The sequence below is a fragment of the Antechinus flavipes genome, chromosome 1 (assembly GCF_016432865.1).
Source record: "Antechinus flavipes isolate AdamAnt ecotype Samford, QLD, Australia chromosome 1, AdamAnt_v2, whole genome shotgun sequence".
In the NCBI taxonomy this organism is placed as follows: Eukaryota; Metazoa; Chordata; class Mammalia; order Dasyuromorphia; family Dasyuridae; genus Antechinus; species Antechinus flavipes.
Window position 1 is genome coordinate 397,658,708 of NC_067398.1, and position 18,108 is coordinate 397,676,815.

The 18,108-nt window shown below is 34.6% G+C and overlaps 1 protein-coding gene across 4 annotated transcripts in view; it reads right to left on the reverse strand.

The window, feature by feature from the left end:
• Window positions 1-18,108, reverse strand: part of CTNND2 (catenin delta 2) — a 1,133,181-nt gene that overhangs the window by 259,620 nt on the left and 855,453 nt on the right. For all 4 annotated transcript variants that reach the window (XM_051969857.1, XM_051969856.1, XM_051969854.1 and 1 more), the window contains one exon: window positions 1,868-2,081. In XM_051969857.1, coding sequence (XP_051825817.1) covers window positions 1,868-2,081 — 214 coding nt within the window. The remainder of the gene's footprint in view (window positions 1-1,867; window positions 2,082-18,108) is intronic.

The window sequence follows — 18,108 nt, forward strand, 5'->3', positions numbered from 1 at the left end:
ATCAGCAGACCTATATCACTAGATTTCTAAAATATGCCTAATATGTGAAAAGTTTCTGGGGTATCTGCAAGATTTTAAAGTATATACAAGATTCATTTTCTTTTTAAAGTTTCAAACTGGTTAAGTTATTGAACTCCTGTCTGTTGAATTTAGTTAGTCTAAAGGGACCTGATCTTAAATTTAGAAATTTGGGAAACTCAACTCTGGTAGTGAAACCAGAAGAAAAGTTGGCTTTGAAGAGCTATAAATGCTCTAAACTTCTTTATTCTGAAGTAAATCAACCTCTCTTCTGTTTTCAGCCACCTTTATGTGAAATTTCCAAAGTATTCCTAAATATATTGTAAAAATTCAGCTTGGAGGTCAGAAGATCTGTATTTGACAGTTGATAAGTTAATAAAATTGCTATATAATGCTGAAAATTAGACAAAATATCTAAAGATATTTCTTAAAGGCACATTATGTGATAGGGATAGAAAATATTATTAAGCATTGGTACATGCAAAGAATGCCTTTATTGATATCTCCCCAATAAGGACAATGGTTCTTTTCAGAAGAATCATGAAATTTTGCAATGTCTTGGAGAGATTGTATACCTGTAGTGACATTCTATAGCTGGACTTGATTAATTAATCACATAGGAAAATGGAGATTCTCTGATTCACTGGAAAGGCTTTCCATGTGATCTGCTGCATTTGACAGGGGACCTTTTGTTGATTCCTTCTATTCTGAGAGGGGCTCATTTCTTGGCTTCTGAATTTGTTTTTTTCTGTTCTAATTGACAATTGACTTGTGAGTGTGGAAAGGTCAAAAGAGCAGCAACCTAAATGTTCTACAATACAGGTTTGTAGCCAGTTTAGGATTAATTCCCCAGGGGAACAAGAAGTGATAGTTAAAAGTGACCTTCAGGAACCTATTCCAGCAGTAAAGAGAAAGTGGCTTATCTAGCAATCTTGCTGTCTTTAGACATGAACTCTTTGAGAGCAAAGCTATATAGGAACAGCCCTATTGCCTCTAGACACTATGTAGTTAAGAGTATATTTTGAGATCTGGGGAAAATGTTTTAAATTTGCCATATATTCAAAATAAATATATTTTTGTAAAATATAGTTGATGTTAAGTGTTTAAATGGAACTAGTCTATTAATCATTGGCCCCTAATTTGAGGTGTGTGAGAGAGACCATAACCATTAGAGGTTCAACCCCGTAGTAATAGAGAAAAGAAACATGGAAGCCCTCAAAGTATCCTAAAATTCTCAGGGGAAGATTAGTAGGTTCATCACTGAGAAAGTGAGTGTTTTAACTCTCTACACATTAAACAAGTAATTAAAAGCTTAACGAGTACATTCAAGTAAGTTATTTAGGAAAGGGTAATTTTTTGAAAGGAAGTAAACATATCAGTAGTTATATAAAAGCTTATTGATAGTGTTTTAGACATGGACAGAAATTGTATTGAACTCATAATATTTCATAACAATTTTCTATTCTGTATCTTCATGTTTAGAATGAACATGAATTCTATTCAAGAGGTTAAACACAAACATTTCATTGCAACATCTTAGCAGCTATTATTTCATTATTGCTCATATTTTTTAAATTGATGTTCATAGTAGCAATGAGAAATTACCAGACTTTAAAGAGATTCTGAATTAAGTGGAGGGTGGTGTCTTAAAACAGATTAAACAATGTTCACTAAAATTTCCCTACATTTTCATGTAATTTCTAATTCTTTTTAAACTGTTAAATTATGTAAATACAATCATTACCATTCTATTATATAGATTACTTGATTAGTTCATGTGCTAGACATGATAAATATAAGAAAATTTACATTCTTGAAAATGTAACACTATAACATAATTTTCTCTTACCTGTGACAAGTTCACGGATCTCCAGATCAGTAGTCTTGCGTAGTAATCGTACTAATGCTGGGATGCCCCCACAATTTTTCAGGGCAATTTTATTATCATCATTAGCTTTCCCATACACCAAGTTCCTCAAAGCTCCACAGGCACTGCGATGGACTTCTGTCATCCGATGGTCCAGCAGGTCCACCAGTAACTGTATGCCTCCTTGTCTTCTTATCTGAAACAGCCAACATATAAAACATTTGTTTGAGGAAATAGGATTTACTATTAAGATTAAGAAATTATTCTCAGATTGCACATTCTCTTTGATCAGTATCACTGTAAGATATTTAAAAAGAAAAGAGAACAAATAATCTTCCTTTTAAGATTCTAACAATATTATTTTTAATGTACAGGGAAAAAAAAAAGCACAAACTTTTGCATTTAAATCCCAGAATCTTATTTTTTGTTTATGCTTCAGAAAGGATATACTATACCTTTATTTATGCAAATATGCTAATATAATACAAAAACACTGAGAAAATAATAATTGTTATTCATTAATAAAGTTTTTTCTTTTTTAAAAAAATTGTCCAAAGTCTTAAAGTATCATTAGATTGACATTCAAATGTCAAAACAATACTTAATAGGAGAACTCCTCAAAGATGTCAAGGGTAAGTTGGGAATGATCTCATTGGATTCTATTTGGATAAACCAAAATAATTAGGTTGGAAAGGTCCAAAGAACCAAAAACATTTAAATCCTTTTGGATAAAGAGTTGATCTTAAAGTGAGGAAACTGCATTCACACCTTCCCTGTGATATAAACTAGGTGTATAATGCTGGATAAATCATTAACTTTACTGGAAAATGATGACCTGCACTGGTAGAGACTAGATCAATGAAATAACAGTTCCTATTATTTCTATATTTAGTTCATTTAGATATTAGGTGAGTAATGGGGAAAAAAAAGAAACTCTTTAATTCCAGATTTTTACAAAACAGACAGAAACTAACTTGTGAATTTCACACAAATAGAACAAAACTGCTTACAGCACATTTCCTTAAGTAAATGTCTCAATGTCTTTTAGATCAATTGGCTTTTAGGCATATTTTAAAATTAAAAACAGCTTAGCTGTCAACAAAGCAAAGTGGGTACTTAATACAAAGACCATTTGATGAAGTTTTCATTAGAAAACATGCATTTGAGCATTTCTGATTTTAAAATGGGAAAATGACCAGATCATACTCAGCAATTTTCTTTTCTTCAATGTTTTTCAATGGTCCAAGAATTTTCCTTTGGCAATTTATCTGTTGATTTCAAAATGACAGAATTTCGTGATAGTGTACATCTTGAGGAGTAAATACAAACCAGTGGAAACCTACACTATATGATCTGTGCCCTTTTGTAATCTGTTGGAAATTCCTATCATTATTCTTTTTTCATGGTTATAGTATTGAATTTTGGTTTAAATGCAAACATGCTATTGAGAAGGGCAGCTACTAAGCTTTTAATACCGTATGTATTTATCAGGTTAACTATCAGGAAGCAGACACTGAACAAATGGGATACTGAACGTAACGACATTTTGATTGAAACATCTTGAGCATGGGTAAATTCAGAGCAAAAGCCGATCTGGGTGAGGGGATGTCCTGGGTATAAGGCATCAAAGGCATCTTGTAGAATGTGGCTAAGAAAATTATAAAAGTAATAAAAATGCATGCTGGAGGACTGGAAACAATCTTTTGTTTATTTCTAATTTTGCCCAAGGTTAAGCCCTGTATCTGTGTTTTTATGTCTTGTTATTTATTTGGGAAGGCATGCTGTTTAGGTGATTGTATAAAGGGTCCAAATTAATAATTAAATCTATGACAAAACAAGGTACCATTCTATGTTATAAAATTTCTGAGTGCATATTTAGGTACTAATTTAAAAAAAAATCCGAATAATATAAAGGTGATTTTAAAGTTTAGATTTTAAATGTATTTTATTTTTGCATATTTATTTGTATAAATGTATTTATATTTGGGAAGGCATGCTGTTTAGGTGATTGTATACAGGGTCCAAATTAATAATTAAATCTATGACAAAACAAGGTACTATAACTATGTTATAAAATTTCTGAGTGCATATTTAAGTACTAATTTAAAAAAAAAACAAATAATATAAAGGTGATTTTAAAGTTTAGATTTTAAATATTTTATATGTTGCGAGGCGGCATCGAGAGAAGCATATTATTCAAGACTTGGGATGTCACAGAGTTAGTGACCATATCTAGAGAAGAGAATTATAAAATTTTAAAGACATTGATAAACTAGAGAACATAAAAAGAATGATAGCCAGGATGGTAACGCATCTCAAGATGTCATATGAAGATTAATTGAAGAAACAGGGATATTTGTCACTAAGGAGAAAGGGACTAGAGGGCAGAACTTTTAGCAATAAGTATAAGCTTTTGAAAATAGTTGTGATGTCAGGAAGAGCTTTGCTACAATTATAGCAATTTAAAAGTTAACTACCTCAGGAAAAAAAAATGGGCTTCCCATCACTAGATCTCTTTTTTCAAAGGTTTGATAACCACTTGTTGGGTATATTACAGAAGCAATTGTTTTTCAGATGAAGCAAAGATTGTAGCAGGTGGACTCTGGGATTCCTTTCCCCCTGGCATTTCAGGATTCTAATTGTAGAACCTTTTTGAATAACTGCTTGGATGAATATTTTTATATATGAAAACATGTATAATTTGATTTGATGTTTTATATATAAATAGAAAAGGTATTTATAGAATTTCTTGCTTTCATAAATAATTGTATTATTTTTATTTCTACTAATTTATTGCAATATACTGATCACATGCTTGTTTAGCAGATTAAATTATAAAATACATTTTCTCCCAAAATAAGGTTAAAGAACAATAAAAGTGGAAAAAGTATGGGAGTATAAGATAGATAACTCCCCCTTTTTTTTCCTATAACATAAACATTTTCAAATACAAGTTCATTATGTCTAATTAGATCTTATGTTCTATAATAAATATATAATCATAGATTACAAATTGGAAGGAATCTTATAAGGGCATATAAAGTCATCCATGCATCTGACAAATTTGAGAACTGTGGTTCATAAACGTTAGTTGACTAGGCCAAGATCACACAGGTTAGTACATATGTGGCAGATCCAGAATTCAGATCTTTTCCCACTGTACCATTTGTCTTGTAATTCATTCAATGAAACAGAAACAAGGACAATTTGCAAACCTAAAAATTTAACTCCTTACAGAAGACACTGCATTCCCAGATACTTTCTTCAATAGTGGCTATACCTTTGCTCATGGTCCCAGGCACAAGAGACCAGGGGAGAATGAAAGACACATTGGATTCTTTTTCCTCAGTGCCCTTCTGAACAAGGCTCTCCCCCTACCTCTATGATTCAGCATCTTCTCCCTAAATGGGTTCTTGTAATTAAATGTGGGGGGAGTTACAAAATTATGATTTATTACAAGTAAATATTTTATTTATATACTTAGTTTATATACTTAAATACCCAGTGTTGTGTAAAAAATTCTCAGGCAAAAAAAGGGTTGTGAGTGGGAAAAATTTAAGAAGCTCTGATCTAGATATATCACCATTTTCAGATCCTGATGGGTTTTATTTTATTTTATTCCATTACCTGCCTGTACATGATTCTACTATCTTTCTCAAAGGTTCTAATATCTGGGTCAATTTTCCCCAAATACCCTTGCTTGAAACTTCATCAAATGTCCCATGATCCACACCTTTGCTCCATTGCAACTCCATGTAGAGGGGGCCATACCATTGAGCTTATCATCAACTATAAGTGTTACCTTTACTACCCATAATTTAGATAGTTCTCTGCCTACAACCTTCTATTTTCCCTTCTCTCTCTCTCTCTCTTCCCTCCTCCCCCCCTCTTTCTCTCTCTCTCTCTCCCCCCTCTCTCCCCTTTCTCTCCCCCCTTTCTCTCTTCCCCCCCTCTCTCCTCCCTCTTTCTCTCTCTCTTCCCCCCTTTCTCCCCCCTCTTTCTCCCTCTCTCTTCCCCCCCTCTCTCTTTCTCTTCCCCCCCCCTCTCTTCCCCTTCTCTCTCTTTCTCTCTCTCTCTCTCTCCTCTCTCTGGTCTCTCTATCTCTTTCTCTTCTTTCTCTCTCTCCTCTCTCTGTCTCTCTCTGTTTCTCTCTCTCTCTCCTCTTCCCCCCCTCTTTCTCTCTCTCCCCCCTTTCTCTCTCTCCCCTCCTCTTTCTCTCTCTGCTCCCCTCTCTTTCTCTCTCTGCTCCCCTCTCTTTCTCTCTCTGCTCCCCTCTCTTTCTCTCTCTCCCCCCTCTCTTTCTCTCTCTCCTCCCCTCTCTTTCTCTCTCTCCCCCCTCTCTTTCTCTCTCTCCCCCCTCTCTTTCTCTCTCTCCCCCCTCTCTTTCTCTCTCTCTCTCCCCCCTTCTCTCTCTCTCTCTCTCTCTCTCTCTCTCTCTCTCTCTCTCTCTCTCTTCTCTCTGGTCTCTCTGTCTATCTCTCTGTTTCTCTCTCTCTCTGTGTTTCTCTCTCTCTCTCTCTGTTCCTATTGTCACAACCCAGGGGCTTTACTAAAGCAGCTGGTCCTCCACATTTATGAGGTCCACTCCTTCCCTGAGCTTTGGTAATTTAAATGGGTTCCTTCCAGCAAGATAGGTGTGGGTGTGGGTGTGTGTCTGTCTCTTTCTCTCTCTCTCTATTTCTTCCAAACCTATCTTCTGTCTTCATACCAAACTCCAATCACTCTACCCTTCTTTGCTTTCTTAGGCCATGCTATCATCACCTTTGTCCTGGCTTTTTTTTCTCCCTTCAAAATTTGACTCTAATAAATTCTCCTGTATATTCTCCTGTTGGAATCTTTACAAACTGTTAAGTCATTAGAGTTGATAGAGACAATAATTATCTAATTTAGCATGGTTCAGTATCATTGATCTGATCTTACAAGGAGATGTTTTGGGCCAGAACCTGTAACAAGGTATTAAGTAGAACTAATTGATACAATGCTTGTGTTCACACCTTTACTCATTGGAGTTCACAAGTATGGGAGATTCACAAAGTTAACTGTGTAACTTTGTGAATTCACACCTCCCTTGAAGCTCTTAGGGCCAGAGAGCACTCTGGGAGAAAACCCACAATCCCATTCTCTCAGAAGAGATTATATATAAGCACAGTCAAGGGAATTCAGTGGAATTAGATTGGAGAGGAGCATTCTGGGACAGACACAGAGCACTCTGGGAGATTGAGAGCCAGAAGTCTTCTCTTGGAGGCAAGAAAGATTCATTACAACTTCCACCTTTGTGCTGGCTGGAGGCTGAAGAAAGCAGAGGCAGAAGCAAAGGACAAAGCTGCAAGAGCTCTTAGAACCAAGCAGAGAGAGAGGCCTCAACTAACTGGGCTATTTTGGAAGGAGAAAATAAACGTTTGCATTTTTACCAGTTGGCTGTATTTTGGGTGATTATTACTCTTAACCGAAACTAAGGCTGCCTCCAGAAAGCCTCCCCAAGAAACCTGCTCCCAGAGAGAACGATCTTATATTATTTTAAAGAAGAAAATCACTACATTCTCCTAACAATTAACCCTGGTCTAAAGTGAGCTAACACTGTCTACGTCTCTACCTCCCCTAATTATTTTTGCTGCAGGGGAAGAAAATCCAGTTATGGTTTTGACAAACATAGTAAATATGTGTCATGACATTATAATAAATACACAATCTATGTTTGAGATGTAGCTCCTCTATAATTTATAAATTTATAAATTTCTTCGAAGGTTATGCTCCATGTCCAAAGGGCTATCAAACTGTGCATATCTTTTAATCCAGTGGTGCCATTTCTGGGTCTAAATCCCAAGAAAATCATAAAGAAGAGAAAAGGACCCACATGTGCAAAAATGTTTGTAGCAGTGCTTTTTGTGGCAGCAAAGAATTGGAACATGAATAGATGTCCATCAATTGGGGAATGGCTGAACATGTTTTGGTATATGAAGATAATGGAATATTATTGTTGTATAAAAAATGATGAAGAAACTGATTTTAGAAAGGCCCACAAAGATTTATGCAAACTGATGCTGAGTGAAACAAGCAGAAACAGGGATACATTGTATACAATAACAGTAAGAATGTGCAATGATCAACTATGAAAGACTTTTTTCTTCTTAGAGATTCAGTGATCCAAAGCAGTCCCAATAGACTGTGGACAGAAAATGCCATCTGCATCCAGAAAAAGAACTAAGGAGATTGAATGTAAATCTACACATGCAATGTTCACTTATTTTTTTTCCTGCTTTTTAAAATCTTCCCATGGTTTTTCCCTTTTGCTCTAATTTTTCTCTCTCAACATAATTCACAAAGTAATGTTTATTAAAAATAAATATTTTTTTAAAAAAGAAAATTTAGCTGTTTTCTTCCCTCCTCCCTGTCTAAAGAGAGAGATATTAAGGATTGCAAAAAGAATGGAAGAAATCCATTCCTTTCCTTTTAAAAAAATCCATTTTTGTAATTCTTGTCCATTTAGAACATTTGTTAAGAACTTGTTATATGTCAGACACTGAGCAAAGCACTGAGTATAAAAATACAAGTAAGCAAGATAGCTCCTGTCTTTAAGGCCCTTACATTGAATTGAGGAAAGCAACATATAAAAGAACTGGAGCTGGCTGAGTAGGGGAGGGAGCTATACTTTATTATGATCTGGAGATAGCTTGACATGGAGACCTGATTCATGCAAATTAAAAGCCAAAACCTACCTATAAGAACTGAAGGGAACCTCAGAGCAGAGTCCAAAGTAGGGATGGGGAGGAGAGATGAGGATAAAAGTCAGAAGACAGTCAGTATTACAAGAAGATGGTCAGAAGTTTAGCATACATTTAAGGAAATGTTTAGGCAGGAAGCTAATTTGAATATTAATTACTGAAGAGGATACCAGCTTCAGAAATGTGAATATATACTAATCAATGTCTCCAATATTTTCATTTTTAGGAGAAATTTAACCAAATAATTTGATGGAAATTGAGAATGTGTTTGTGAAAGTATCAGCATAAATCCCCAGGTTATAACATATTTTACTTTGACTTCCTGTTTACATCCTGTTTATATTTATTATACCTTACTGGGTATAACATAAAACAATTTGAAGGCTGATATTAAATACTGAATTTGCATGTAGTTTCAGAATATCATGCACTTGATCCCCTAAAGTCATACCTATTTTAAATATGACATAAAACAAAGTTTTAAAAATGCAAAGAAAAGAAAAATCACAATGGTCAGATAATAGCATAATTGGCATGTTGTAGATGAAATAATGTGTAGTAGATAGTTTTGGAATAGCAGGAAGGAAAACTGTTCTTCTTGTAACTCCTTTATAGAAAAAATGAATTTTTAAAAAGGATTCTTGAATTCTCCACATGTATTATAACATCTTATTTTCCTGCCCTTTACCTTAAACTTTTAAGTCTTTATAACCCAGGTAACTTGATGAGATTGTATTTTTCACCTAGAGAATTATAATATTACAAAGATAATTTCTTAAGATGTCATCGAAATATGTTTTGTAAATGTGAATGTGATTTATTATGACAAAATAATGAGTTTGCTTTTTTCTAAATTAATATTTTACTCAAAAATAAGGGGACAATTTCATATATAGGAAATTATCTTTGGAATTTAAACAGGAATAGGAAAAAACAACCATGGCTGAAGTTACAAATCCTTGGTGACATTAGTCCACTTCCTTAACACATTTTAAAAGAGGTTTTGATTTAACCTCATTAAAGTCACTAAAAGCTCTGATTTAACACAAATATTGACTTGAATCACAAATTTAGCCAATGGCTATTTTAAGGAGGCATGTTATTCATAGTTCACATTTATAAAATGCATTAATTTTTAGAAACCATTTCACATATAGTATCTCATTTAATACTTACAACAACCCTGTGGGCATAGATATTACTATTAACCTATTTCATAGATAAGGAAATTGTCATGAAAATTAAGTGACTTGTTGGGGTTTATACTTTACAGAGGTAGTAATTAAGATGGGACTCAAACTTAGGTACTTCTTAGCTAAGTACATCATACAGCATGTTATATGTGATAATCTTGATTCTCATCAGGACAAGTTCTTGAAAACAGCCTCATGAAGTATGGAATGGAGAATATGAACAAACATCAAATATGCTTCCTGATGGCTCATGGTCATCAAGGAATTTTTAAGACAAGAAATTTAATATAAAGCTGCTGACTGTTTGAAGCTGGATATATAGTTTCGTGGGATGAGCACATTTTCAATTATTATAGAAACTGAAGATAGATTTTCAAAAAAGTGATCTTAAACTTTAGATGGAGTTATAAACTCTCACATTTCTTAGAGAGAATTGTAACTCAAACATTCAAAGAACCTCTTTAAAAGGTAATGACATCTCTAAGATGGCAATTTCAAAGAACAAACCCCAAAGATGCTGTTAATAATGAAGGCATTGTAGATGTTAATTTTCTTTCTACAGAAATTCATAAAGACCCTAGATTCAGTGTCTGGAAGAAATTAGGCTGAACCTATGAGCAAAATGTTACTTTAAATTATGCCTAGAACGCCAATGCTATCTATAATTCATATATTCATTGGTATCAGATATAATAATTATTTTAATACTGATAGATACGATAAAATATACAATTGTGAGTCAAGCCATTTCCTGAACTTAACTTTCTACTTGAGCATTATATTTTTGTGTGAATGGAAAATGAAACAGAATAAGATTATCTATATGTAGTTAATTTGTAAAGAAAAAATTAAATATCATTTTTTATTAAAAGGAAGCACCTTCAAAGATACTATTATTTCTAACTGAAGAGTTTTCAGTTTTTAGGTAAAATGTGAAAAGTTTCCATTCCATAAAAAATATCTCCTTCCTATAATGGTTTTAATATTTAGTCTTTTGCTTTCAACATGGATAATGTAAGATAAAGAGTCTGTGGAAAGGGTGGTGTGAAGTAACCAGAGAATCAGAATTGGAGTTAATAAGACCACTTGGGTTCAAGTCCTATCTTTGATATGTTTGGTCTGCAGTGATCCTAGGCAAGAAAGCTAAATGGTCAGTGTCCTCAGGCAAATGCTGTAAAATTGGAGATATTTTATCTGCCTATCATGGTGAAAGAGCTCTGTACTGGAAAAGTTCTTCGTGTCTATGAAGTCACATTTTGGTTCTGATTAAAAGAAATGATTAGAAAAATTACTGCCCACTGAGTTGTATGAAGAGATAAATAGTCCATCTGTAAGCATACATCTGTGTATATAATTGCCACTGAATCACAGAACAAAATTGATTCCAGGAATCCCAGGGTATCCCTTCAATATTTACTCCTGCCTTTTCTTAGAATGAATAACTTCTGACTTATACAAGAATTCCTTGGAGAGAAATTGTTACTTTTTTTGTATCTAATTCATCCTTTAGTGACATAAAGAATATTTATTAGAGGAAATATCAAGGTCATTTTAAAGTATATTGTCTCCCACAATAACTATCACATTTCTACAGGATAAGCTTAACTGTTTCACTATTGTGGGATGATTCATTCAGGGGAAAAAAATCCTACTATCATACATCATACAATACAAGGTGGGAATCATTGTAGTAGTGCATTAGGGGGTAATGGACATCCCATAGTTATAACTGTCTACTTTTGATTTAGTATATGAACTGTCTGATTGGATAGATTATGTATCTGATATAAGATATAACTCATTAGATGAAATAGGTGACATATTTATTCTGGAATGAAATGATTCAAGTCACTTTGTATCATTTTAAGGTCAGTGACATCAATTTGACCAGTAAGATGCTATGACAGATGTTTGTCCAAAACATGACCAGTGTGTTCATTAATCAGTGTTTTCAGCAAAATAGCCCTTAATGCCCTGGTTGTTCTATATGTTAACTTAAGTGAGGAAAAAACATGCATTCACTGCAAATATTGTCTAAACTCATAAAAGCATGTGGGCAAGTGTAACTATGCTTCTTTTATAAAATTCTAGGTAGTTCTATGTTACCATATCAAAATGATCTAGGCAATATTGAGGGCATCAGACAGAGTATATAGTTAAATGGTTTGGAAGCCAAATGGAAGATTATGCTATTAATAATAAAAATATTTTCAATTACACCATAGCTTATATTTTTCAGAAATGCTTTTATGTATATTATTTATTTAATAATAGTAATAATGATGATGATAATAATATTCAATTCCTAGATAGCAACAGAATTTTATGCTTCTGGTTATACACACACACGAACACAAGCATTTTTTCATAGTCACTATAAAATAGTTACATGTGAAAAATTTCTTGAATATGCATATGATACCTGAAATACATAATTTAATTGCTACCTAGTAGCTGGGTAACATTATCAAATGAAATAATATGTGTGAAAAATCTTTGAAAAGTAGAAGGTATCATAAAATTGTAAGGTATTTTATTATTAATGGTATAGTATTCCATTTGACTTTAAGTCCATTTGACTGAGATTCTGGAGAAGCAGGATGGTATTACTGGAAACACTGATGTATGTGGAGTCAGAATTCTAATCTTATTCTGCCATTTTCTACCAGTGTGACTTTGGGACTACCTCCCCATCACAAATTGAAGGAATTAGACTAAATGATCTCTCACATACTATTTGGTTTCTAGTCTAAGATCCAATAATCTAGTTGCCAAAAACTTCTAAAGGTGCTGCCTTAGCCTCGACTTTTAAGGATTTACCACCATCCTAAATAAAGATAGTCAGGAATGAAAAAAAAAAAGTGAATAAGCATCAAAAAAAAAAAAAAAAAAAAAAAAAGGATCTACTGTATTCAACCTAAATAACTAGTTGTATTAACAAACTAGCTACTGGGAGTAGCCTTAACTCTGAGAAAGAAAATATGCTCTGATTTAGCATGGAAATTGTTTCATTTGAATCAAAGAAAACAAAGGCACAAATGAGATACAATAAAACATATTTAAGTGTCTACTATGAATGAGGTACCATACTAGGTATTTGAAATACAATAGGACACTCTCAAAAACTTACATTCTATTGGGAGGGATGTAAGTTTGCTTCAGCACAAAACTGATATCAGCTTCCAAGACCTAGTTATTAAAATTTTAGCATAAGTCTTTATACTTCAAGAATTAGCAAATGCTACAAACTACTGTTTAAATTATTGTTTTGTTGATTGCCTAGACTTAAGAAAGTGATAGTTGGAAAGGTGTAACTTTTTTTTCCCTGAGAACTGGTTCTGAAACATCTCCTAGCATACATACTCAGCACATATACCCATAACTATAATACAAGATAGAGGATGAGTAGGGCAAAGGAATGTCAGAGAGAAGATGTCTTTAGAACATTTGAAGAGGACAGAAAAATAGCAATAATGACACAGATTAGGGGAATTTTATAGAAGAGATTGGGAAAGTTTTTGACAAGCATGAAAAAAAAAGAGGATTCTAAAAAGCTGAGGGATATGACCACGGGTGTTTGCAGGTATTTAGATGAGCAGAAAATAGCTACTCCCTCCAATGTGGCTAGATTTTTCTAAGGGAAGAGCAAACCCCTTTTCTTCCATTTAGCTAGTTCCAAAGGCATGACTTTTACTGAGTCAGCACTTTCACATGAGATAGTTAAGTTTCTTTTGCAATGGAGAACTGGGCCTAGAATTCAGAAGTTAAAGATGCAACTTCAGATACTTACTAGCTGTGTGACCCCCCAGCAAGTTACTTAAGCTCTGCTTCTCTCAGTTTCCTCAGTTACAAAATGGAAATAATAACAGCACTTATCTCAAAGGATTGTTATGATGATCAAATGAAAAAAAAATTGTAATATTTTTAAGACACAATGCCTTGATATTTCTCTTATTAGATTATAAACCTTTTGAGGGCAGTAAACTGTCTTTTGCTTCTTTATGACTTCCCAGAGCTTAGTAGAGCACTTCTGGCCTTAGCCACTTACTAGCTGTGGGACTCTGGGCAAATCACTTAACCTATTTTGCCTCAGTTTCCTCATCAGTAAAATGAGCTGGAGAAGAAAATAGCAAAACATTCTAATATATTTGCCAAAAAAAATCCCAAATAGGGACATTGAGTCAGACATGACTCATACAACTGAACAGCAACAATTTACAATCACAACCACAACAATCTCTTGAATCTGGAAATTTTCTCTAGCTGGCTTTCATGCCTGGAATATTCTCCTTCATCTCTACCTTCTGGATTCCCTGGCTTCTTTCAAGTGCCAACTATGATCTAATCTACTTCTTAATTCTAGTGTCTTTATACTATTAATTATTTTCCATTTATGTCATTGTTTTTACATATTTGTTGGCTTGTTATCTCCATTAAATTGTGAGTCCTTCAGTGCAAGGATGGTCTTTTGTGATTTTTTGCTTCCTCAGCTCTTGGCACAGTGCTTGTTGATTAGTAGGCACTTAATAAATGATAGCTAAGATACTTACAGAGGAAACCTGACCTTCAGTCTGCTGAAGTTCTTTTCTGAATGACATATTTCCTCTCCAAACTCTGTGTCAGTGCCCAGTCAGATTTTCAGCATCTCAGTCTCTCCCAGGACAGGAAACACATTCCCTTATATCCATCCCTCAGTACCCCCACCTCCATTCACTGAATGGGCATTGCCTCAATCAAATGGAGACCTGTTAGCTTAAAAATAAGTGCATTCCCACTGCATTAGGGCCATCTCCATTTGTCCTAATTACATTTTGCCAGTAGACACAAATGCTTCTGGAAGAGAAAGTGAGGCAGGTGACCTTGCATATTCCTCCATCACTTAAATATAATTCACTTGCATTGTTATAGCATCACTTTCCAGATATTATGGTCCTCTTTGAGCACAATAACCACAATCACAAGTACATTTCTATTCACATTTTCCTGACATCTCCTCCCCTGGCAGAGGATTCAGTCTTTTCCAAAGTTTTGCTACAAGTGAATTCCAGGCATGAGTGGCAGGATACCAAATATATAGAAAAGGGAGATGGCTTGATGAATTTAGGAAACATCTAGTCTTTGAGTTAGGATTCAGGCAGTATAAGTGGAAAAGAGTTCACAAATGATCCTTCAGTCTCCTTTAGCCTTTTCATTCTATTATTGAAATAAAAACTGATGTCAAAGAGAGGATAAAAGCCTTTTTCTGGTCTGAACACAAATCGTTATTCAGTCCTGAATTTCACAATGAGATGCTTTAACAGTGAAAAGTATCTGATGGCAATAAACAAATTACATATACCACCTTCTTTGGCCCTTTCAATTTCACCTTTTTCTACCTGCAATCATGAGCAGTTAAGTTTTCTAGACATTCAGAATGTCTGAGAATGAATTACAGTCAGATGTAAGGAAGTGAACAGCATGCTACCAACATTCTCTATTAAAAACTGTGTTGCCTGTCACTAGGGTCAGCACCAGGGCCAAGCTGCTCCTAACTGCTGTCTATTTAGGAAGTGAGAACTTCTCTCTCTTTTTTTCATATACTCATACATCAAAGCTCTGGATGGATGAAAGGCAAAGGCTATTTTCAACATTTTTCTTTCAGGTTACTTACAAAAGATGTTTTCCCAGGAGAAAAAAGAGAGGAAGTAAATCTAACAAAGGTAGAATTTTTGGATTTGTGTTAGTACCAACATCTAAAACATTTATTGAAAATATAACATTTCCCCACTTTAACTGTAGTTAATGACCTGTCCTGAAAAATATCTGACTATAATAATCACATTAGAAATTTTTTAAAGTAAATATCAATAGACCTTTCTTTTACTATTTGATGCCATTATATTTCAACCTGAACTGAGGTGAAGTCTTCCCTGAATGTACCAGTAGTAGTACTTTTTTCCTCCTTTGAATCTTATAGAAATTTGTTTTTTCCTCACTTAAATTCTTTTTTTATCCTTTAAAAAACCTATTTGATCAGTCTTGTTAATTGGAACAAATATTTATTAAGTGCTTAATGTGTTCCATGTTCTGTGCTAAATGCTTCGAATACAAAGAAGAAGGGAAGAAAGAAGAGGGGGATGAAGGAAAGGAGGAAGAGAGAAAGACATAAAAAGGGAAAAGGGAGTAAGGAAAGAAAAAAGAAGAAAGGAAGAAAGGAAATAAAAAGGAAGCAAGGAAGGAAAGAAGGAAGGAAGGGAAGAAAGAAGGGAGGAAAGAAGGAACAAAGGAAGATGTGAAGGAGGAAAAGAGAGAGGAAGGGAGGGAGGGGGAAGGAAGGAAGGAAGGAAGAAAGAGAGAAAGGAAGGAAAATGGGAGAAAAGAAGGAAGGGAGGAAAAGGAAAAGTAAGGAAGGGAGGGAAGGAGAGAAGGAGGAAAGGAGAAAATGAGGAAAGAAATACCCCAATCTCAAGGAGCTTATAGGGGAGATGACATGTAAATGGCTGAGGGACATATAAGATACATAAAAAATGAATGGAATGCAACCTTAGAAGAGAAGATTCTAGTAGCCGAGCATTAAAGTAGATTATAGAAATTTTTGGAGGGAAGTCTAGTTTAAGAAGATGAGAAAGATAGGAAATAGTCATGTTATCCACATACTGAATTATATGTATTTTTATACATGTCTTCTTTTCCCTACTAAAGGTCAGGGACTGTGCGTCTTTTTCTTCCTTTAATTCTTCAGTGCCTCTCCTTCAGATACTCAATAAGTATCTATTGAATGAATGAAAGGAATTTCAGGGCCACCCAAAGGGAACAGACAGGCACATAGTGAACATAAATAAGCTGTAGTCTATTCGGAACAAAGAGATAAAGGGATAAGAAGCATGAAGGATATAAACAAAGTGATGTATGAAAGGAAAAGGAATAAGCCGATCATGTAGAAAGAACAAGGGCTAAGAGGTGGATAGCCCAGATGTTTCATTATTATAAATATAACTTCAGGAGATCTAGAGGAAAGCTCTCTGCATGTTGGGTAAATCCCTTAAGAAATTAGAGGAAACAGAACGAGAAGGCATGGATGGTTACAATATGTACTAATAGGGTAAGTACCTACATTATTCACAGAACATCCACTGACACTCAGATTATAGAGATGATAAAAATAACAAACATTTTAACTCAATTGTAACTACTCAATTTTAAAGTATTAAAAAGTCCTAATAATAGTAAAAGCTATAGGGGTAGAAGTGTGGTAGAGATCATCTCCTGTCCCCTCATTCTGAAAATGTGAAAGTTTATGCTCACTAAATGTAAGCAGATGGTAAAATAAATAAGATTTCTATCTAAAGTTCAAGAACTCCAAGGCTCCTGATGCACTTTCCATTACAACACATCCTCTCTTGCTCCCTGACGCTGCTTCCAGTCAACCTGCCCCTCATCTGCGCCCTGACCCTTGCTTCTGTACAACTCAACCTTAGGTTGGAGTTCTCTTGCTCATTTTCTGGGTCTGTAATTAAAAAAAAAAAGTATGCTCTTTTATTTCTATCTGAGTCAGAGAACTCTTTTGGTTTCCGGTTTTTCCTTCTGCCTAACTCATTAACTTTGGGCCTGGTCATAGGGTCATAGTAAATGTGTGCTAATCTTTCTCATTAGAGATAAAGTCTGTTACCCTTTTTCTTGCCCCAAAAAGAATGGCTTCTGGATACAAAAATATCACTTTTGTGATTGCAAAAACCAAAATCAAATCAAACCTTAGAAACCCTGGAAATGAAGTAAATGCCTATCAAGTAAAGATTTGCTGAATGAATTGGAGAACATTAAAATAATAGACCATCACAGGGCTATAAAAAATGACAGTTATGAGGTATTCAGAGAAACTTGGGAAGACATGAAGTTAATTGGGTAGAATATGTCATGGTCTCTTCTCTAGAACATATTGTTCTCTGGGAGCAGGTTTCTTGGGGGGCTTCTATGAGCAGCTTTAGTTTCAGTTCAGTGAAATAATCACCTCAAATGCAGCCAGGAGTTAAAGTCCTGTCCTTTTTGTCTCTTCCAAAATACCCCAGTTAGTTTTCTTAGAGACCTATCTCTCCCCTTGGTTCTGAGAGCTCTTGTTGCTAGTCCTTCAGCTCTTCCAGCTTCTACCTCTAGCTCAACTCTAACTCCTGGCTTCTCAATCTCCCAGAGTGCTTCCAATGGGTTTGTCCTTTTTATATGCTCTTTTAGAGGTGTGAACTCAAAGGCTGACTCCTCCTCCAAGAGGGGGATTGTGGGCTTCTGACTTGTGAATCTTCTCCACTCCTCTCTGACTTGTGAATCTCCTGGACTC